Source organism: Podarcis bocagei, assembly GCF_964188305.1.
Source record: "Podarcis bocagei genome assembly, chromosome: 8".
In the NCBI taxonomy this organism is placed as follows: Eukaryota; Metazoa; Chordata; class Lepidosauria; order Squamata; family Lacertidae; genus Podarcis; species Podarcis bocagei.
Genome location: NC_138133.1, coordinates 59,487,488 through 59,506,332, shown reverse-complemented (window position 1 = coordinate 59,506,332; position 18,845 = coordinate 59,487,488). Strand labels below are relative to the sequence as shown.

Here is an 18,845-nt window from a genome sequence, read left to right as displayed (position 1 = left end):
ATCTGCTTGTGTAATTAGGCTCTCGCCACCTTCCTTACCCTGTGCACACACACACCAAAATTGGCTTGAGGAACATCAGGAGAACCCCCAGAACACACTACATGGGGGGAAGGGGGGGTTGTTCCTTCTGGCAAGTTGAAATGCTTTTGCAGACCAAATGGCTGCACATTTTGAGGCCTGTATGATTCTGAACAGAACGTGTTGAGATTCCGATCTGAAATTACACAGGCTTAGAAATCAGAATCACATAACGACACAGGCAGAAATGTGATTAGGATGTCGCAATCGGAAGCAAAGCATATGGGTCTCTCTTCCCAACAGCTAAGTGCAGGATCAGTGAGTGTTAGACATTTTGCTTCCCTGGCACAATGTAAGAGAAACCAACAACTGCTAGTACTCCAAGTGCTATTGTTTCCTGTCATAGAAGCAGTAGCTCTGATGGGCTGTATGGTCTTCTGGAAAACTTGATCCATTCAACTGCTCACCTGGCTAGAAAGCAACCCAATATGAATTATTCTTGTGGAACCGTGCTTTGCTCTGCTGTGAGGTGTCTATATGTGTGCAGATCACACATTATGAACTGGTAAATATCTGCAACTAAAGTATGTAGGTGCCATAGAAAAACACAGCATAGATCAACTTCCTTCCCTGGAAAATCAATCAAAATGGTCAACATAAAGGAGACAAGGGACCTCACATGAGTTCCTCACTGGAACATGGAAAGCTAGCTGCCTTATTCTGAGTCATACCATTATTCCCTCTAGCTGAGTATGATCCTTCCTGAGGTTTAGGACAGGGAGTCTTTCGCAACCCTACCTAGAGATGATGGGCATTAGACCAGGAACTTCTGCATGCAAGGCAGGTGCTCTGAGCTACGGCCCTTGTTATTTTGGAGGGAGTGGTAGTGCAAATAATGATGATAATAGTAGTAGTAATAATAATAATAATAATAATAATAATAATAATAATAATAATAATAATTTATTATTTATACCCCACCCATCTGGCTGGGTTTCAGCAAACTGAATCTGCTTTGTGTTCATATGACAGTTCTGTTTTGCTAAGGAGTCACAAAGTATCAGGGCAAAGATGAACTGCAAGCAAAGTATGATTGCCTTTCTTCACTATGCTTCCATACTCTGATATATTGTTTTTTAAAAAAACAACAATCCACTCAGTTCCAGTTTTCAGAGTACAGTAAATCTCCTCTAGCACAGCAACTGCATTCAGAATCAGCACCCCTAGGCCCATGAAATCTACCACATCTGTGACAACTATCAATGAATGCCAAAATATTTGATACTGTGCATAGTTACAAGATTTTTAATCTAGTGAAAATTTGTGTCATTTTCTCCTTCTTCATGGATGCTAAAATCTACCACAATGCGAGAGAAACCTTGCCATACCTCTTCAATGGCTCATTGCATTTAAACGATAAGAGGAACGGTCTTGAACCAAATCATCACTACCAACACACTTTACTAGAAAGCACAAAAGTCTAGAACTGCTTCTTTCCATCTGACATTTTCCAATATATTATGCAGAGAAAGCCCCCTAACCTATGAATAACATGAAAAGGAAACCTGCCATTGTACTTTTGCCGTCTCATCAAGCTCCTTGTGATGTGTTTGTGTATGATATTTGCATTTCAATAGAAAGTGCTTTCTCTTCTCTCATCCTCTTCCTTTCTTTCCTGTAATCAGTTGGTACCTCTGAAGAATTCATTAATATGTAAATTGCTGCATTTGAATTGATTGGCACAGGGATTCCTGGGGAGCTATGTATGCACACAATTCTGTATAGCCAAAAGGATTCCCTCCCCATCTCTCAGATGACATCATTTTAAACATAATTGGTACATGTATAGTTAGCTAGCTTGGGGATTTTCTTGTAATTCCTATCTTTTCCAGAAATAAAATGACGGATGTGAATGGAAAGAGGTGGTACAAGGGGTGATTACTCTGTCTGCAGTGTTGGATCTCCTTCAACCTGCATTTTACCTCTCAGTCTGATTTAACTCTGAAGACTTAAGTACCGGAACAGTGCACTTTACTTCTTTCCATTAAAAAAAAGTCCTGAAGGAGGATGTTTCCCTGAAAAGGCTTGTTGCTAAAACCCTGCTGTCCTAGAGTCTGTTTACTATTAACTCTTTCTGTGGCTACAGAGAGCCAGTATATTGGAATTAAACATTGTTTTGATGCCCGGGTTACAGTTTACTTTAAAGTGCTTAGGATCACACAGTAGATAACCTAATATTCCTAGAAGGCAAGTATTTGTTATATGATGGGGAGTAGGTACATTCTACCAATGGGATTTCCCAAGACCAATTTTCTGTTTTCAATTTTATAGCCCATCAGACAAAATACTGATGCTGAACTATAGGCAGAAGCACTGAAAATGGAGGGAAAATGTCAATCCATCCAAATATAATTCTCTAACCTCTCTATGAGAGCTGAATTTGTATGCAGCCAGAGAATGGGGAAGGATATTTCAGAAAGCTTATCCTCTCTACAGTTGTCATTAATACCAGCAACAAATATTATAATAGGAATTAGTGTGTCATGGCCTCATTGCTGTATTTATGGTGACGACTGGTATTCCTTTTATGCAGCAAAACACTGGTATTATGCGAACAATTTTTTGGGCATGCTTCTCTTATCCTTATATCTACATACCAATTAAGATAGATGAAAGCTATTTCAGTGTTAAAAACTAATTGTTTGCAGTGTTCCTCAGACTGTTGACTGTGAAACATATTTATAAGTGAAATACTACAAAGTGCCTCCACTTGGTCTATGCCAAGTACATTCACACTTAATGGACTATGAATGTAGGCCGAGCCTAATGAAATTCCAATAGAAGAGAAAGATGTGGTTGATAGAGAAGGCATGTTCTGGCATTTATCTGAATGCAAGAAGCCAAATCTGGGGGTATTTGCTGGGTTGCACACACAAACCCCACCACCAGTGTCCCAAAGTATATTGCCCAGCCTGCTCAGTCTCCAACCTTCCCCACACTGAGCAGGGCGGGTCTGCAACAGGCTTCTACTCACATTCTCTTCAGCACAAGCAAAAATGTCCATGCAGTTAGGGATCCTGTTAAAACAGGGTCCCCAATTATGCAATGTCTTTCAAGGAAACATGAGTAGAGACTGAGCAGGTGAGGTAAAACACACTGAGATTTTGAAGGTGGGACTTGCCTATATGCCCCTGCTCCCCCCCCCCCAATATTTCAAGACTTCAGCTTTGGTTCTCTTCAGCTAGAGCTGAATAGGGATCTCTGAGTACCATCAATAATAGAACTAAGTGGAAAGACTCAGGATCTAGAAAGGAAACAGAAAGTGCAGGTAGTCCTGTCCTCCCTATGAAGCTCATTCAGAGCAGGCTGACATGTGAGCCCACACAGAACTCAGCAAAGATCTTACCTCTAATCTAAAGCCTGCAAGTTTTTTAACTTAATGAAACACTCTGGTCTGCCATGCCATTACTGCAGCAACAGATGTACCAGCACATCACTCAGTAAGCCTGTGCTCAAATATGATGTGGGGTTTTTCCATGCTAGAATCAGGAACACCTGGTGGGGCGGGGGAGATGGGGACACCAGCACAGAAAGTACCCATGTTAGGTGGGAATTATATGTGTTAGTGATAGTAGAAGCATACTATGAAGAACTCAAGGAATTGACAGAAAATGGGAGAACGGGCAGAAAAATGTCAAGAAGAAGGTGAAAAGTGCTGCTCTTTAGGTGATGTTGCCGAAGCTGATGAGGATGGCATTAGCTGTGACCCTTCCCCAAAAGAGATTTTGAAATACTTGTGGAAATTCTAAGGACAAATCAGAATTCCATAGTGATGGGGGGAAAGCAAATCCCTGATAAAGAATGTTGCTTGCAAGGAAGAAAAAGGACAGGCAGAGCCTGGCTCAGGTGAGGCACAATGAGAAAATTCCCCATCACCTATTTTTGAAATATAAAAACACACACATACAAGCCATCATAATATAACAATTATTTTGAATGTTTGGGGTAATGACATTTTCCTCATTTGAAAGAAAGTGTGCCTGTTTTCTACATGCACTAATGTGGTCACAAATATACTTTGCGCCATTGGTGTTGCTAGTAAACACCTATTATAATATGCAATCTAATTAGTTAACTGCTCATTAGAGCTTCAGCTCCATTTTAAATTTTTTGATTGCTGCTTTTATATTGTTATTGTTGGATTTTTAAAAAGTTTTCCTCTTGTTTTGATACGTGTGTCCTTTTCTTTACAACTAGATATTGATGAATCTGTAAATGTTGGTTTCTCATTTTTCAACTCACATTTCCACAGCAGTTTATCTTTTAAAAAAACCCAAAACAAGTCCTCACAAATACCCACACATTTTAGTGCACAAATCTCCTAATATACATGTTTCCGTAAGCAGGTTCACCCTATATACGGTACACATTTTTGCAAGACATTGTCCTTACTATAATGCATTTGTGTATGCTATTTTCAATAATACATGCATCTTAAATCACAATTCTTCCTAAGAATTTTTATACACATGTTTTGGTTGGAGAACTGGATCACAAAATTTGGAGATGTGTGAATTTCATAGGATAGGTGTGTTTCAGTTTGTACATTCATTCTGGGAAGTGTGAATTAGACAGTTTCACATTAAAATGCAAATGGAACCAATTTTGTGCTACATCTTGGTAGCTACATTTGCTACTGGGCATCTAGCAGGTTTAGTAAACAAAACATGACTAGCAAAATCTCTGCTTCATATGTCTCTGCTAAGTCCTTTGAAAAGGCGTGCTATAAATAACAGGGATCTACCAGCAGCTTCCGTTACTAGTTCCAAAGTCTGAAGTCTTTTGCAAAGCAAATTCATAAATTCTGGTTCATGTCAGCATTTACCAAACCCATTGCCTAGTTTTTCATTCTCTCTGTCTGCAAATTCAAACGGCATTTTTGCAGGATGTTAGAGGAGATAATACAAATTTGTTTTATTATCTGAATGATGAATGCTTTGCTCCCTTGTGTTAAAAGCTCTTGTGCGCAGATGCATATTCCTTGGTGACACCAGCACAAACCATAACTTACTTTGGGTTTTGAGTAAAATTAAAATTTTGATTAATAATTCAATCAAACTGATTGATTTATCAAGAACATTACCAGGGTTGGTGGGAAGGTACTACAATTTTGAATTTGGTTAGTTAAGGAGGCTGTCCAAGCTGACCTATTTATTATAAATAAATACGGTATTTATTATTTTCTTATTATTTATTTATATATACAAATATTTATATACCGCTGCATCATAAAGATATATCACAGCGGTTTACAACAATACAAAAACCTAAAACCAAACAATAATATTATAACAAGTTAAAAAGAAAAATAAATTAAAAACAAACATCAAAAGACCATGGTGGGAGATGTGCTCTTAATTGCCTTACATAGGCCTGGCAGAATAGAAATGTTTTCAGCAGACATAAAAGTTGGCCCAGAAGGCAGAGTACAGTGGTACCTCGGGTTAAGAACTTAATTTGTTCTGGAGGTCTGTTCTTAACCTGAAACTGTTCTTAACCTGAAGCACCACTTTACCTAATGGGGCCTCCTGCTGCTGCTGCGCTGCCACCGCATGATTTCTGTTCTCATCCTGAAGCAAAGTTCTTAACCCGAGGTAATATTTCTGGGTTAGCGGAGTCTGTAACCTGAAGCGTATTTAACCTGAAGCATATGTAACCCGAGGTACCACTGTATTCCACAGGACAGGGCCGATGACCCTAAAGGCTTGGTGTATTCTTGTTGTCAAATGAGCCTCACCAACTCAGGGAACGAGCTGTACATTTGTAACATAGTTCTTTGTGTTTTTCTGTGTGGTACGTCACCTAGAGATCTTCAAATAACAAGCAAATAACAATTCTACTAAAATAAAATAAAATAACAGCAAGAGCAACAAGAACAAAGTTCACAGATTTAGATAATTACTTTAGAAATACCCAAAGACTTATGCATGCCCAGTGGAACTTTAGACTTTCCACTTTGGCACAGCAAGTACCTATTTCATGTCCTAAACCGCTTTATTTTGAAGCAATTTGCTGACTGCATGTGTGTCTACCATATGCAATTTAGAAAATGCAGTCCCATGTCCCACTGAGCCAGTTCTCTAGATCCGAGACACTGAAATGGCTAACTCAGTTTTAGGAGAAGGTCAGGGGCTATGTTCTAATATAATACAGATGTCTTCTGTGTGCAGTCATTGTTTGTAGTTTATTGACTTTTTCATTGTAACATTGAGCCATCATTTTAAGTGAGTTAGAATCATTTTCTCCAGGAGAACCAGACATGTCACTAAAGCAAGGCTGATTGATCAACCTAATAAATTTAATTAAGCAAACTTAATGATGAGATTATAATGCTGTGCAACAAATCTGTCTAGAATTTCACCTCAAAGAGCCTGTTCCTATAGATCAACTTTATTTGTAAGGGTGCAAGCCCAGTCTTCTTTGCTTGACTTTAAAGTCCAAAATTATTCATAGGAAAGGGTCAGAGCAGACCCCCCCCCATTTCTACCCATAATCTTACATTTGTCATTTCAGTTCACTGAAAATACTGCCTTGCATAATATTACATGAACCAATGATGAGTTAAAGTGAGCATGGTAATAATGCAAAGAATGTCAGCTCTCTACCAAAAGAGTATCCAGGATTTGATTGTTGACATCCGGAACTGTGTTATTGTTACTCGGCTGACCTTGGGCTAGGTCTGGTGTGTCCTTTACTTCTGCTATTTTAAGCATCATCAAACCTTTGTGGTTGCATCAATTGGGTTGCAATGAAAGAAACTAAAACATGGAATTCTAAGTGGCAGTGTCCTCCCCAGTGCCTTGCAGTGAAATTCAGTACAACTCAGGATGGAGGGAAAATTGCTTCTAAGAAACATTTTGTGCAGAATTTTGCTATGCTTAGACTGTTCTTTAGTTTTCTTCACACAGGAAAGAACAGAAAAGCTTAGATAATCCACACAGGTTTTAGGCAAGTGGCGTCAAAGAGTTTAGGTATTATCTTAGTGAAGGCAATGCCATTTTTGTCAAACACTACTGAGTAAACACACACTGCATACAATTCCTTGTTTGAACAGGGTCAGCAACACAATTATTATTAACTTCCGTGGAATCAGCATTTCACTCTTGACAGTCATTGGAGATTTGTTAGTACCAGAACATTTCAATTCAAGCTCAGATTGGGCAAACTTTTTCCATTTTTGAAGATGTTCCTGTCTAAGATACTGCCTTAGATCAGGCATTATATCCCAGATAGTCGAAACCATAGGAGCCAACTCCTAGGAACCATAAAATGTTTGAGGGGCCCAGCCCAGCCCAAAAGTTGATGGGCATTGCCATTCAAATGGTGTGAATGCACACCATCATGTGACTGATTATGTGGGGTAGGGCTTACCTGTTCCCGCCCAGTATTTTATTCAAGTTGGCACTCCTGGTTGAAACTGGCCAACTTTCAGGAAAACAACCAGAACTCACTCTATAGCCACATGCCTGTTTTATCACCCAGCTGCTACTGGTGGTGGTATGGAATGTGAGGGTTGTGATAGGTCATTGTGGTGGGTTCTGTCTCCTGACTTTCTAGGATGGGAAGGGTTCAATCTCTACACAGAACAGGTTGGCCATCCTTGGCCCAATGAAACAAACAGATCAAAACAACCCGTGGCTTTTCTTCACTATATATATTTCATCCTGGTACCGTTATCTACTTTTAAGGCCAATTCTTGACAGCTGACTTCATGCCTTAAGCAAAAATTTTCTATTACAGGCAAAATGGACACATGCTTAAATCACATCCAATAGGGAATGCAGATTATTCTCCAACCAAATATTTTCAGTTAAGGGGCCCATTTATAAATCAATGGCCAGATTCCTAGCTGAAGTAAACTAAATAAGCTCTTTTAGCTTCTAGAAGGTGTTATCTGGCCTTTAAAAATCAATAATGTGCAGCCCACAGTGACATAATTATCATCTTTCTGGATGCGGCTCACTAAAGCATTGGCCCTGCACAACCTCCATTCACTTCAATTGGGCTTGCGTGAGAGAAGCACTCTGCCTAAGGAACAGATGGCATTATCCAATCAAACAGATCTTTCCGATAAGATGCTGTTTTCTGCCACAGCTGTGCAAGTCTCACATGCCCAGGCTTTAATATGCCACAGTGGTGAGGTATGTGGAATAGTATGGTTTGCCTATCAAAATACTCATATGGAATAGGAGCTTCATTTCATAAATGTCATGCACTAGCTGGTATAAACAACACACACAGAGAGAGACAGAAACCTATCCAGCCACATAGCCTTTAGGGATTTGTCTGCCTAAGTGTGCTATTACATCATCATGCAGATAAGCCAGAGATCAGCATGCCAAACCCAGCACACAGGGACATCATATGGATTTACTATGTTCCTAGGAAGTAGATTACAATCATAGGGACAATGTCTAGATCTATGTTTGTGACAAGTGCAGCATGGTCAATATACATGCCACCTTCATTTTTATTCAGCACCTTGAGCATCTTATTTCTTAGCTGTTTCACAATAATCTCATGAGAATAACTAGTTGCTTGGAATGATGTGCAACAACATATTACAGCTTGCCCCATAAAAGGCAGAAGAAAAAGGCATGCTTGTTTATTTAGGCAACATATTGGAAATGAAAAGCCCATTCATGGTGTACACAGTGATCTTCCTAGGTCACCTCCCATTTCAGTCTCTTACACTCTGGCAAAAGTAGTCCTATCAGGGCAGGAAACTAGTGATCCCAGTCAGTAAAATGAGTACAGTGGTACCTCGGGTTAAGAACTTAATTCGTTCTGGAGGTCCGTTCTTAACCTGAAACTGTTCTTAACCTGAGGTACCACTTTAGCTAATGCTGCTGCGCTGCCGTGCAATTTCTGTTCTCATCCTGAAGCAAAGTTCTTAACCTGAGATACTATTTCTGGGTTAAAGAAGTCTGTAACCTGAAGTGTCTGTAACCTGAAGCGTATGTAACCCGAGGTACCACTGTAGAAGGACCCCCAAATAGTGCTTCCCTCATTTTGAAGTAAGTGGAGTCATACACGTTACTATCTCAATAAGGTCTTCTTGGTTAGATCATTGAGTTAAGAGGCTAAAATAATCTAATTGCAGCAATGCCCAGAAAATTGTAGGTAGTTTAGTTAACTAACAGTTTGAAAATACAGTGGTAGCTCAGGTTAAGAACAGTTTCAGGTTAAGAACTTACCTCCTGAACGAATTAAGTTCTTAACCCAAGGTACCACTGTACAAATTATGTCCACACTATTTTCCAGAACGCTTGAATATAAAAAAGAATTGCCGCAGTCCAGGAAGTTCTTTTGAGGACACTCCATATCAGCCAACCTTCAGCAAGCACAATTTGGGATCCCATCCTGGCTTATGATGGAAAAGAACTGGTTGTAAAGATGAGAGACCCATGTAACCAAAGCCACCAAAGGATAACAGAAGTCAGGATGAAGAGCCCTGTTGCATCAAACCAATGGCCTGTCTAGTCTAGCATACCATTTCCTCACAATGCTCAGCCTCTGGAAAACCCCCAGGGAACATATGAGGGCAATAGCCTTCTGTTGTCCCAGCAGCTGGTATTCAAGAGCATACTGTTTCTGAACATGGAGGTTCTACAGAGCCATCATGACCGACTGGCATCGACAGACTTATCCCCCATGAACCAGTCTATTCTCCTTTTGAGATAACAGATTGTGGCAGCATCTTGTTGCAACAGCAACATATAATATTATTCAGGAGCTTAATAGACATTGAGTTTCCACTGCAGGGCTGGGTTAGCAAAAACAGGGGAAAGAGCTGGACTGACAAGCACTTGGCAGACCACAGAAGACATGGCTGGTCAGCTGTGCTTTAGACAGCAATCCAGGCTGTTCAGGCCTGTCCTAGGGGTATGTACAATCATGCCCATATTTTCCAGTACAGCAAAAATACAGCTCCCCTGTAGCTCTATTCATAAAACATGATCAAACCAACAGTCCTCTCTTCCTAGTGCATGGCAGGAAATATCCCTTTCCTTTGTGCTTTTGATGACTGGCGATCCTCACTTCTACAGCTGTTAGAAACCATTGATAGATTGTCTGAGTTTGGCTCCCTGTCCCTGGTGTTACCTTCACAAAGTATCTGAGTTATGAAAAACTGTCAACAACTAACAGGTTCCTTTCAGTGGGTCCTTTCCTTGTTTTATTCAGTCTCCAGAATATTCAGCAATACCATTGTAAAGGAGGTAGCCTATCATTCTAGATGTGAGCCAGAAAGAAGCCACTGAAATGCCACTGAGGTAGGATAGTCCAAATACTGGGTTTCTCTCTTCTTCTTCTTTGTAGCTATAATTGTGCCAGCTAAATATAATGCTGAATCATTAGCTACTCGATACCTTCCTCAGAAAGCACTGAAGGTAAATAATATTTTAATAATTGACTCACTCGTCCACATGCACAAGCTTTTAAAAACAAAATCAATTAGGAACTGACATTCTATTGCATTTCTTAATATACTTTCGGTGGAGCAAAGCAGTGAACTCACATAAATTTTTGCTTTCTGATAGTAAAGGATACTTTTATTATTACATTTTAATGACCGAGGATAAATTTAGCAGTTGGTTTTAAATTCAAGGGAGCTGCCAAGGTAGCCCTGTATGCTACTGTGCTGGCACCAGGAATTTGAAGGCCCTTGGGCATGGCACCATTCAATGCTACCCTGACCTGGAAGAAGCAGAACATGCACACAGAGAATCCTTATAAGCTGCGTCTGCTTTCCTTGCATACTCTGCATATTGCACACCCAAGTGGCAATGATTCCATTCTTAGATCTATGGGCCCTCTGCTGTCTCGTGTACTGCATCAGTTGGGGACTTGGGGCCTATGGCACCCTGTGTGAGGCCAAAATTTGGCACACACATCCCAGCTCCAGCCCTCACACTGCCTTCTCAAAGGTAAGGAGCTGCCTAGGCAGGGTCCTAGAGCCCTCGCATCTCCTTCCCAAAGCTGGGGAAGCACTAACTAGGCTTTGGGAAGGAGAAGGGAGGACTTTAGGACCCTGCCTAAGCATCATGCCTTCTTCCCAAAGCCCAGCACCTAATCTACAGGGCTCTGAGATGGTGCCCCTTGGCTCAGTGCCCATTGTGTGCACACTGCTCCCACAGCCCTAAATCTGCCCCGACTGCATTGTTGTTGACTTGAATCAAATCTTTTGGAGGCCTTAACCTTTACACATACCAATGTCTATAAAAATACAGTGAATACCAGGTTATGCAAATGAACAACACACACCATGAAGTCTTTCTGCGTCTTAATAAGGGTGAAGGGTAATTACACTTTCTTTAATTGATTAGCAGCTAATAAATTAGGATGCTATTCCCAGGGGAGAAATCCTTAATTTGCAGCCAGTAAGTGGAGTTTTATAAAACAGATGTTCCAAATGAGAAGGACATATTGAAGCAATACCTTCAAACTCTTCCAGTTTAAAAGTACTTTAAAGGAAGAAGTATATACTTTAATCTCTCATCAACAGCTACTCTCATTGATCCACACATATGCATTGTAATCAAGGGGTGGAAACTTAACAGTAATTTCAAAATATGCAGGTCCAAAAGTTGTACACCATTTTTCACTCCAATTTAAGCACAATACATGCACTTAACTGGGCCAGTGGGGTGGGGGTGGAGATTTGCAACTGAGTCATTTGTGGGGAAATATTCTGCAAGCGATCTAACTGTCAAGAATTTTCAATTCAGTCAAATGCTGCCATTTGTAATGTGATGTGCAGATCTCTAAATCATCCTGTAAATGCTTTTTTTTTTTTTTTTTTTGAAAAAGGAGTTTATAGAATCTGGTGTTAAGGACTCCCATGCCTACGCTGAGAGGCATCACATTCCATCATGGTGAAATGACAACTCAATCCTAAAACCTCAATTATGAGTGCAGCTTTGCTCCACTGCATCCCCACTTCTGCCCTTTTGGCCCATAGCAGACAGAGAGCATCACACACCACTGTATGACAACCAAATATTGCCAGGGAGATGATCCTATTTCAATGAATGTGGTGCAGGTTTCTATATGCCTACCATAACTAGGGATGGGGAAATTCAATTCAGTATGCATTTAAAGCCAAGTTAATTTAATCACACTGTCTGAAACAATATGTGAACTGAAACACAGCTGTCTTAGACTCTTAATCTCAGCCCCATGCTGGACAAAATATTCCTGCATTGCAGGGGGTTGGACTCAATGACCTTTGTGGTCCCTTCCAACTCTACAATTCTACGACTGCCCTCTGTAAAAGAGGGCAGATGAACACCCTTTGTAGATGACTGGGATAGCTCAATTTGTAGAGCATAAGACTTAATCTCAGGGTCTTTCAAAATGTGCCCTTATCTGAATTTTGTAATTCAGTTCTCCAGCCAAACAATGTTTACACAAATAATTACAATAAAAGAAAGTTTGCATAAAAGCAAAGATATTAGTGAACATACAAAATGCATTATATTTGGGGAAAGTGCTGGCAAAAATGGTCAAAGCTGCATAGAAAAATGTGTTTATTAGGAGATATTTACACTAGAATGAATTTGCACTGATGAATTTTCTTTTTGTTTTAGTTCATTTTCTTTTTTAATAACAATAATTTTATTTAAATTATTAAATTTTCAAATATTACATTTTAAATTAAACATATTTTATTATACCATGCATTCATTGACTTCCCTTCCTCCCTTTCCCAAGGTTCATTTAACTTTTCCACCTTTTCTGCATATTTTAATGTATCCATCTAATTTCATTTTCCTATCTTACATCACTTCAAAATATGTTATACTGTTGAATTACTGTACTTTAATACTGCTAGCATTTTTAACTGTACACAATTATTTTTAATATACTCGACAAAAAATTTCCACCCCTCTTTAAATACCTGTTCTTCTTGCTCTCTTATTCACAAATTGCTGTAAAATGTGATCAACCGAATATAAGAGTGGGTAAGTGAGAAACTGAGATAATCGAAATTGGCAGCTCCTTCTCACCACAGCCAAAGCCCAAATATGGGGTGGGGGGAGGCATGATTCTTGAAGATATTAAGAGCTTTAGAAAAGCTATGTGACTAACCTAATGGTGCTTTAGAAGATAATGTTTCAGAATTATCTCTCTTGCATGTGCCTACTGAGGCATAGTTGGTGGCAACATACAAGAGGACCTTCTCTGTGCAGGTGCCAAACCCATATGTGGAACTCTTCACCCCATGAGGATGTTATATTTTATTGAGTAGCAGGGGAAACTGTTTTATACCGCATCAAACTATTGGTCCATCTTACTTAGTATTGTGTACACCGTCTGACAGCAGTTTTCCAGAACTCTCTCAAAACCCTACCTGGAGATGCCAGAGGCTGAACCCGAGACCTTCTGCAAGCAAAGGCAATACTTGCTACTGAAGTATATTTCTTTTTAACATGCTTCCATTTTTTGTTGTTGTTTCATTTAGTTTATTGAGCGTTCAATTTGGTTATTTGCGATCTTGCCCTTTTTTGCTGCTTTTAGCCTAGTAGCTGTGTTTTAATGATGGAATACTGTTATGTTTATGATTCATTTTTATTTTGTAAGCTACTTGAAGTGGGGTATTTATAAATTTGTGTATACATATCAAATAAACATTCCAGTAGCAAAGGTTTGTTTTAGATCTGCAAGCCTCCACACTACTTCTCCATCTTTTCGAGCGGTGAATTATTGGAGCAGATCAAAAATTTTGGTGATGTCCCAGAGATGACTTCTAATATCTCTTTCAGAGTACACTGAGCAGCATGTGTGGGAATATGTGCAAGCTCTCATAAATTGTATGCACAACACAGTGCAGTTTTCCTTCACTGTAAGCCAGTTAGACAGTAAGGAGGAGTCCAATACACCTTCCCAGCCAACGTCTTTCTACTTTTTCAAACAGTTGTAAATTGTGTTTACATTCTAGACTTAAACAGGTTTCAGTGACATTCCATCTTCACAGGGAATCCTGAGAACTGTGGTTCTGTGTGGATGGATCAAATTTCAACAGCATACTCTTAGCATCCTTCACTACAATTCCCACTTTAAGAGCTGTTATGACAATGGAATGGACTCCCTCAGAAGGTGGTGGACTCTCCCTCATCAAAGGTTTGTAAACAGAGGTTGGATGGCCATCTGTCAGGAATTATTTAGCTGTGATTCGTACATAGCAGGGGGCTACACTACATGAGCATGGGGTCCCTGTCAATTCTACAATTGTATGATTTGTGGTGCAGACATATTGCAAATGTCAAAACCACTTTGCTCTGTAGATTGTAGTTCATGGATTGAACCCAATGCTAGTCCTACTCAGAGGAGACCTATTGAAGTTAATGAACTAACCCAGGTCAATTAATTCCAATGGGTTTACTCTGAGTAAAATTTTGTTGCATACAATTTCCCAAGAGTAAGCATGGTGATACTGGGTGACGTCCAATGACACATGAGCAGAATGGGACTTCTCCTTCTCTCCCCCTTCCACCTCCCTGAATCCAGCAAATTTGCTCCATAAGATCCTCCAAGGGAAGAGACAATCTATTCCACCAACAGGGTCCATTCCACTGGCAGATGGACACTACTGGATTTCATCAATGAAGTTGTATAAAAATAAAAGCATGTACTTTTCCCTACAATGATTATTTAATCCAAAGTAATTCCCGAGACAGAAGGCAGGCCAGCTGTATTCCGCAAACCTGACACCAGTAGGTTGAGGATCAGTGAGCCACAGAAAGCTTCTGATCTGTCCCATGCTCTCTAAGGATGCAATGTGGCAGCTCAATGACATGCCCCATCTCCTCCAGACGGGTCTCTGGGATCTTGAACACACAGCTAGTTAGTGACACACTGCTGCTGGGATTCTGCCTCAGCGCAGGCGGCAGTTGCAATTCTGTTTGAACAGACAGAGCAAACACAGGCAGATCACGCACTACAAAAACAACTCGGGCACCTGTTGCTTCCAGATAATAGACTAGGAATCAGATCCATGGAGATACTGTACTACTGGACCAGAGGGGCAGAATGTGAGCTTGAGGGTCCAATTCATAAGAGCTTTAAAGAAGAGCCATAATATATTCTAATGTGAGGAGTTCTTTCTTACATATGTAAAATTAAATTAAGTCATGAAATAGGATTTGGAAATATTTTTGGGCCAGAACGACAGCTTATCCATTTCAGAGAAACACAAAAGCCTGAACTCATATAGTGCAGGGTGACTCCATTATAGCCTGTAAGTCTACTTTAATATTTTGAACTGCTATCAGAATGTATGGCAATTTCAGCACTGTGCAGCTTTTGTTAGGCATATTCCCTAACATTTTCTGTAGTAAAATTTCATCAAATACATGAATGATCTTTGAGTGGATTCAGGAATTGGCTTGGATCCTGAGTTACCCTTCTGTTCATCAAAGGGCATTTGATCCAGTGGAAGCTCCTGCTGGGAGGAGTGAGGTGGGACAGGCAGTTCTTGCTCATTTCACCATTGCCACTACACTCCCTCCCTTGCTCTCCTGGGATTTTTGGCAGCCATGGGAGACAGTGATAAAAATTGTACCCCATCCTAACACTCAGATTTAATGTTCAAACCTTCCCCATATAATGAAAATATCCAGTTTTTCTTTATTTCTACACACAAATCAACCATAATATATTTATGTCTTTCACACATAGATTATATATTTATTTATATCTTTCACACATAGATTATATATTTATTTATGTCTTTCACACATAGATTATATAAGCAGTGCACCCACTAACTAAAGCCAGAAGACATTCCAAAAAGCAGCCTAGGTGGAAATAGGTGCTAGTTCATGCGTAGGCGTATGAAATTTAAAATTAGCAGCTGAGACAAACTTAGCAGCTGAGAGACAAATACGACAAAAAAGAAAAGAAATTCCCAATTCTTCTATGGAATGTGTAGTCAAGAGTAGTGGGAATCAAAAGTTACATTCTGACAATAAATGGTTAGTCTTCATTTTCAAAAATTGCCATTTCTTCAAAGGCACTTTGCCAATTAGTCTGCAATCCTATACCTACTTATTCGGGAGTAAGCCCCACAGACATCAGTAGAACTTACTTCTGCATAGGATTGTTTTGTTAATATCTCAGAAATAGCTTGCTGATGCATAATTATATAAACTGCACCCTACATTCCACCCAGCACCCAATGAAAAAAATGAGAAAGAACAAAGCAAAGTTATGTACATTTATGTGGAAGTAAGCCCTAATATGTTAAGTGGGATTTACTTGCAGGTAAGTGTGCATAAGATTGCAGTATTTCTAAAACACACACACACACAAGCACTGAGCATTAGTTTGACCAATGAATACTACCAGGATCCTGTTCCCCATAAATCCATACAAGGCAAGATCCCCCTATTTTTCTTTAATAGATCACAATTGCTTATACTGCATGGAAGAAAACTTCCTGAGGTCCTCCAACTTTAGGAGGTAGCATGGCATAAATTATGGAGAAAATCAGTTGGAACAGAGAGTCTCAAAAGTACACCAGAGCACATGGGAATCACCACACAGTCCTTTGGATTTCTCCCACAGATGAAAAAACAGGAAAACTCACAAGCTAAGCCTATATTAGGCTGTAGGGTTGTTACTTTTAAAAAAACAAAACCCACCTAAAATTGTTACCATAAATTTTTCTGTGAATGTTATCAAGACATAAGCAAATATTCTAAACATTTTTGGTGACTCTTTAACCACCATCCATTATCTTACCTTTGCAGCAACTGATGAGTTGGGTTTCTCCAGCAAGTCCCATAGTTTTTTCCTTTTCTCTGGGCAGCAGGCATTGTCAAACTCTTCCCCTTCTCTTTCTCTCAGTGTCTCTGCCTCTCTCCTTAGCTCTTCATTCATTTGCTCTTTCTTCTGATGGTATCTTGCCTGGCAACAAGATTCTAAGTATATCTCATCAATCCCCCAGTAGTCTAGCTCTTGGCCAAAAGAGAGGGCACACATTTCCTCCATCATGTGTAGCTTCCCCGTCCTGTAGAAATTCAAAATGGAGGTGAAAGCACCTGGGTGTCTATCAAAGAAATATTCATTCTCACTGAGATTATAGTCATCACATACTTCTAGTAAGCATTCGTTTGTATTGCAGTCTCTAAGCTTCCCTAAGCGTGTTCGTGGAAGTCTATCTAAAGTCCTCCATAGAACTTCATGGTTGAGCCCCCCTACATTGATTTTGACTCTCCTTGAACATGCTTTGCTCCGGATTATTTCCACTGGTTCTGGTGGAAGGGACTGGGTAGACCTTGAAGATTTTTTGTTTATCCCTGGAGGAGCCCTTTCGGCCATCCTGACAAGGAAGCAGCAGCAACGCCAGAGTCTTTAGGGGAGAAGCACAAGTAAGGTTGGGTCAGGTTGGGTCCTCTTCAAATAGGGTCCTCCATTTCTGAAGCTGAAAGAAAAATAAAGCCATGGCTTAGGATACTGTAAAATATTGTAGCAATTTACAATGCTGCAATGAAGGCAGAAGGTTTCACAGGAGGTTCCACCTTTGGTAGCATGCTTATGTGCTTATGGATGCTACATAAATTTTACGGTCGCTGTAGAATGTTATAGTAGCCCCAGCTGAGAAGACATCATGAATGGCAAGTTGGAAGTTCTCAATTTCATGGTTCATTAATCCAATACTAATGAGGAATGAGGTTCTGTGGGTGTGTTCCCTCCACTACAAGGTTTGTATTACTGGATTGATATTTAAGCTCTACTGTACCATATTTAGTTGGGGAAATAATCAGCAGCACTGGTAAATTCTGCAACTTCCCCCTACCCACTGCAACCAGTATTTCTAAAGTCAAAAGCTTCTCACACAGTCCTTTGGTGAATTGTTTGTTTGCAAAGGTTCTGTGCAACCTTTTTTTTTTGGGGGGGGGTGTATGCGCACATGCATTGGCTGCACAACTGAGTTCCCCATGGGGAACTTGATAGCACTACCATTCCCTGCAGAAAGCTGGGCTGAACTCACCACCGTCAGATGGGGGCAGCAAATTCAATCCTGCTGGACTGGCTGCACAAAGGTCCCCACAGGGAACCTGATCATGCAGTCAATCCCTGCAGAAAACATCTCTGCAAACTCTATGCTTGGTGCTTTGCTGAGCATAGCACTGACAAAGCCCCTTGCACTGTTTTTGCCCAGGATCTAAAGATATTTAGTGATGGCACCAGGCACACCTCCCTGGGGGCAGCATTCCACTACAAAAAAGACCCATTCTTGTGTTGCGTTCGTGCACTCTCACACACGTGTCCCCATAAAATGTGCACTTCTTGTGGTATAAATGGCTAATTTGGAAGTTCTTCTTTTTCAGAAGGCATAAAATTTGAGGAATAAACTCACAGATATTCCTTGTTTTTTGTCTTTGAAATACACACCTATTACAAATGTTTGGCTAATATCAGTTAATTGAAAGAACATTGGGTAAAATTATTTTACTTGTCCACACAAGAGTGCCAAGTTGTTTTCAAACACACAAATTAGGTAATAATTATGTTTCTTTTACTATGACAAGCCTTTTCTGTTTCATTATGTGAAGAAATAAATTCCATTCCTCTGAAGACTAGCACGGATTGCCCTTAATCAATAATGACAAGGAAATTGCTTTAAATCACATTTATCTTATATTTCTTTTCAGAAGAATAGATAATTTATTTGCACTTGTGAGAACAGATGGAAAAAGCGATATTGCAAAACTCACTTATCTTCTTTGCAGTGAGCCATCAAATACAAATATCATTAG

General features: G+C 39.9%; 1 protein-coding gene and 1 long non-coding RNA gene across 3 annotated transcripts in view; one reads left to right on the top strand and one right to left on the bottom strand.

The window, feature by feature from the left end:
* LOC308593209 overlaps nt 1-18,845 on the top strand; it is a 361,814-nt gene that overhangs the window by 148,488 nt on the left and 194,481 nt on the right. The window lies entirely within an intron of this gene.
* KCNB2 (potassium voltage-gated channel subfamily B member 2) overlaps nt 1-18,845 on the bottom strand; it is a 233,643-nt gene that overhangs the window by 131,384 nt on the left and 83,414 nt on the right. For both annotated transcript variants that reach the window (XM_081204481.1, XM_081204480.1), the window contains one exon: nt 16,825-17,506. In XM_081204481.1, the coding sequence (XP_081060607.1) occupies nt 16,825-17,403 (579 nt within the window). In that variant the 5' untranslated portion in view covers nt 17,404-17,506. The remainder of the gene's footprint in view (nt 1-16,824; nt 17,507-18,845) is intronic.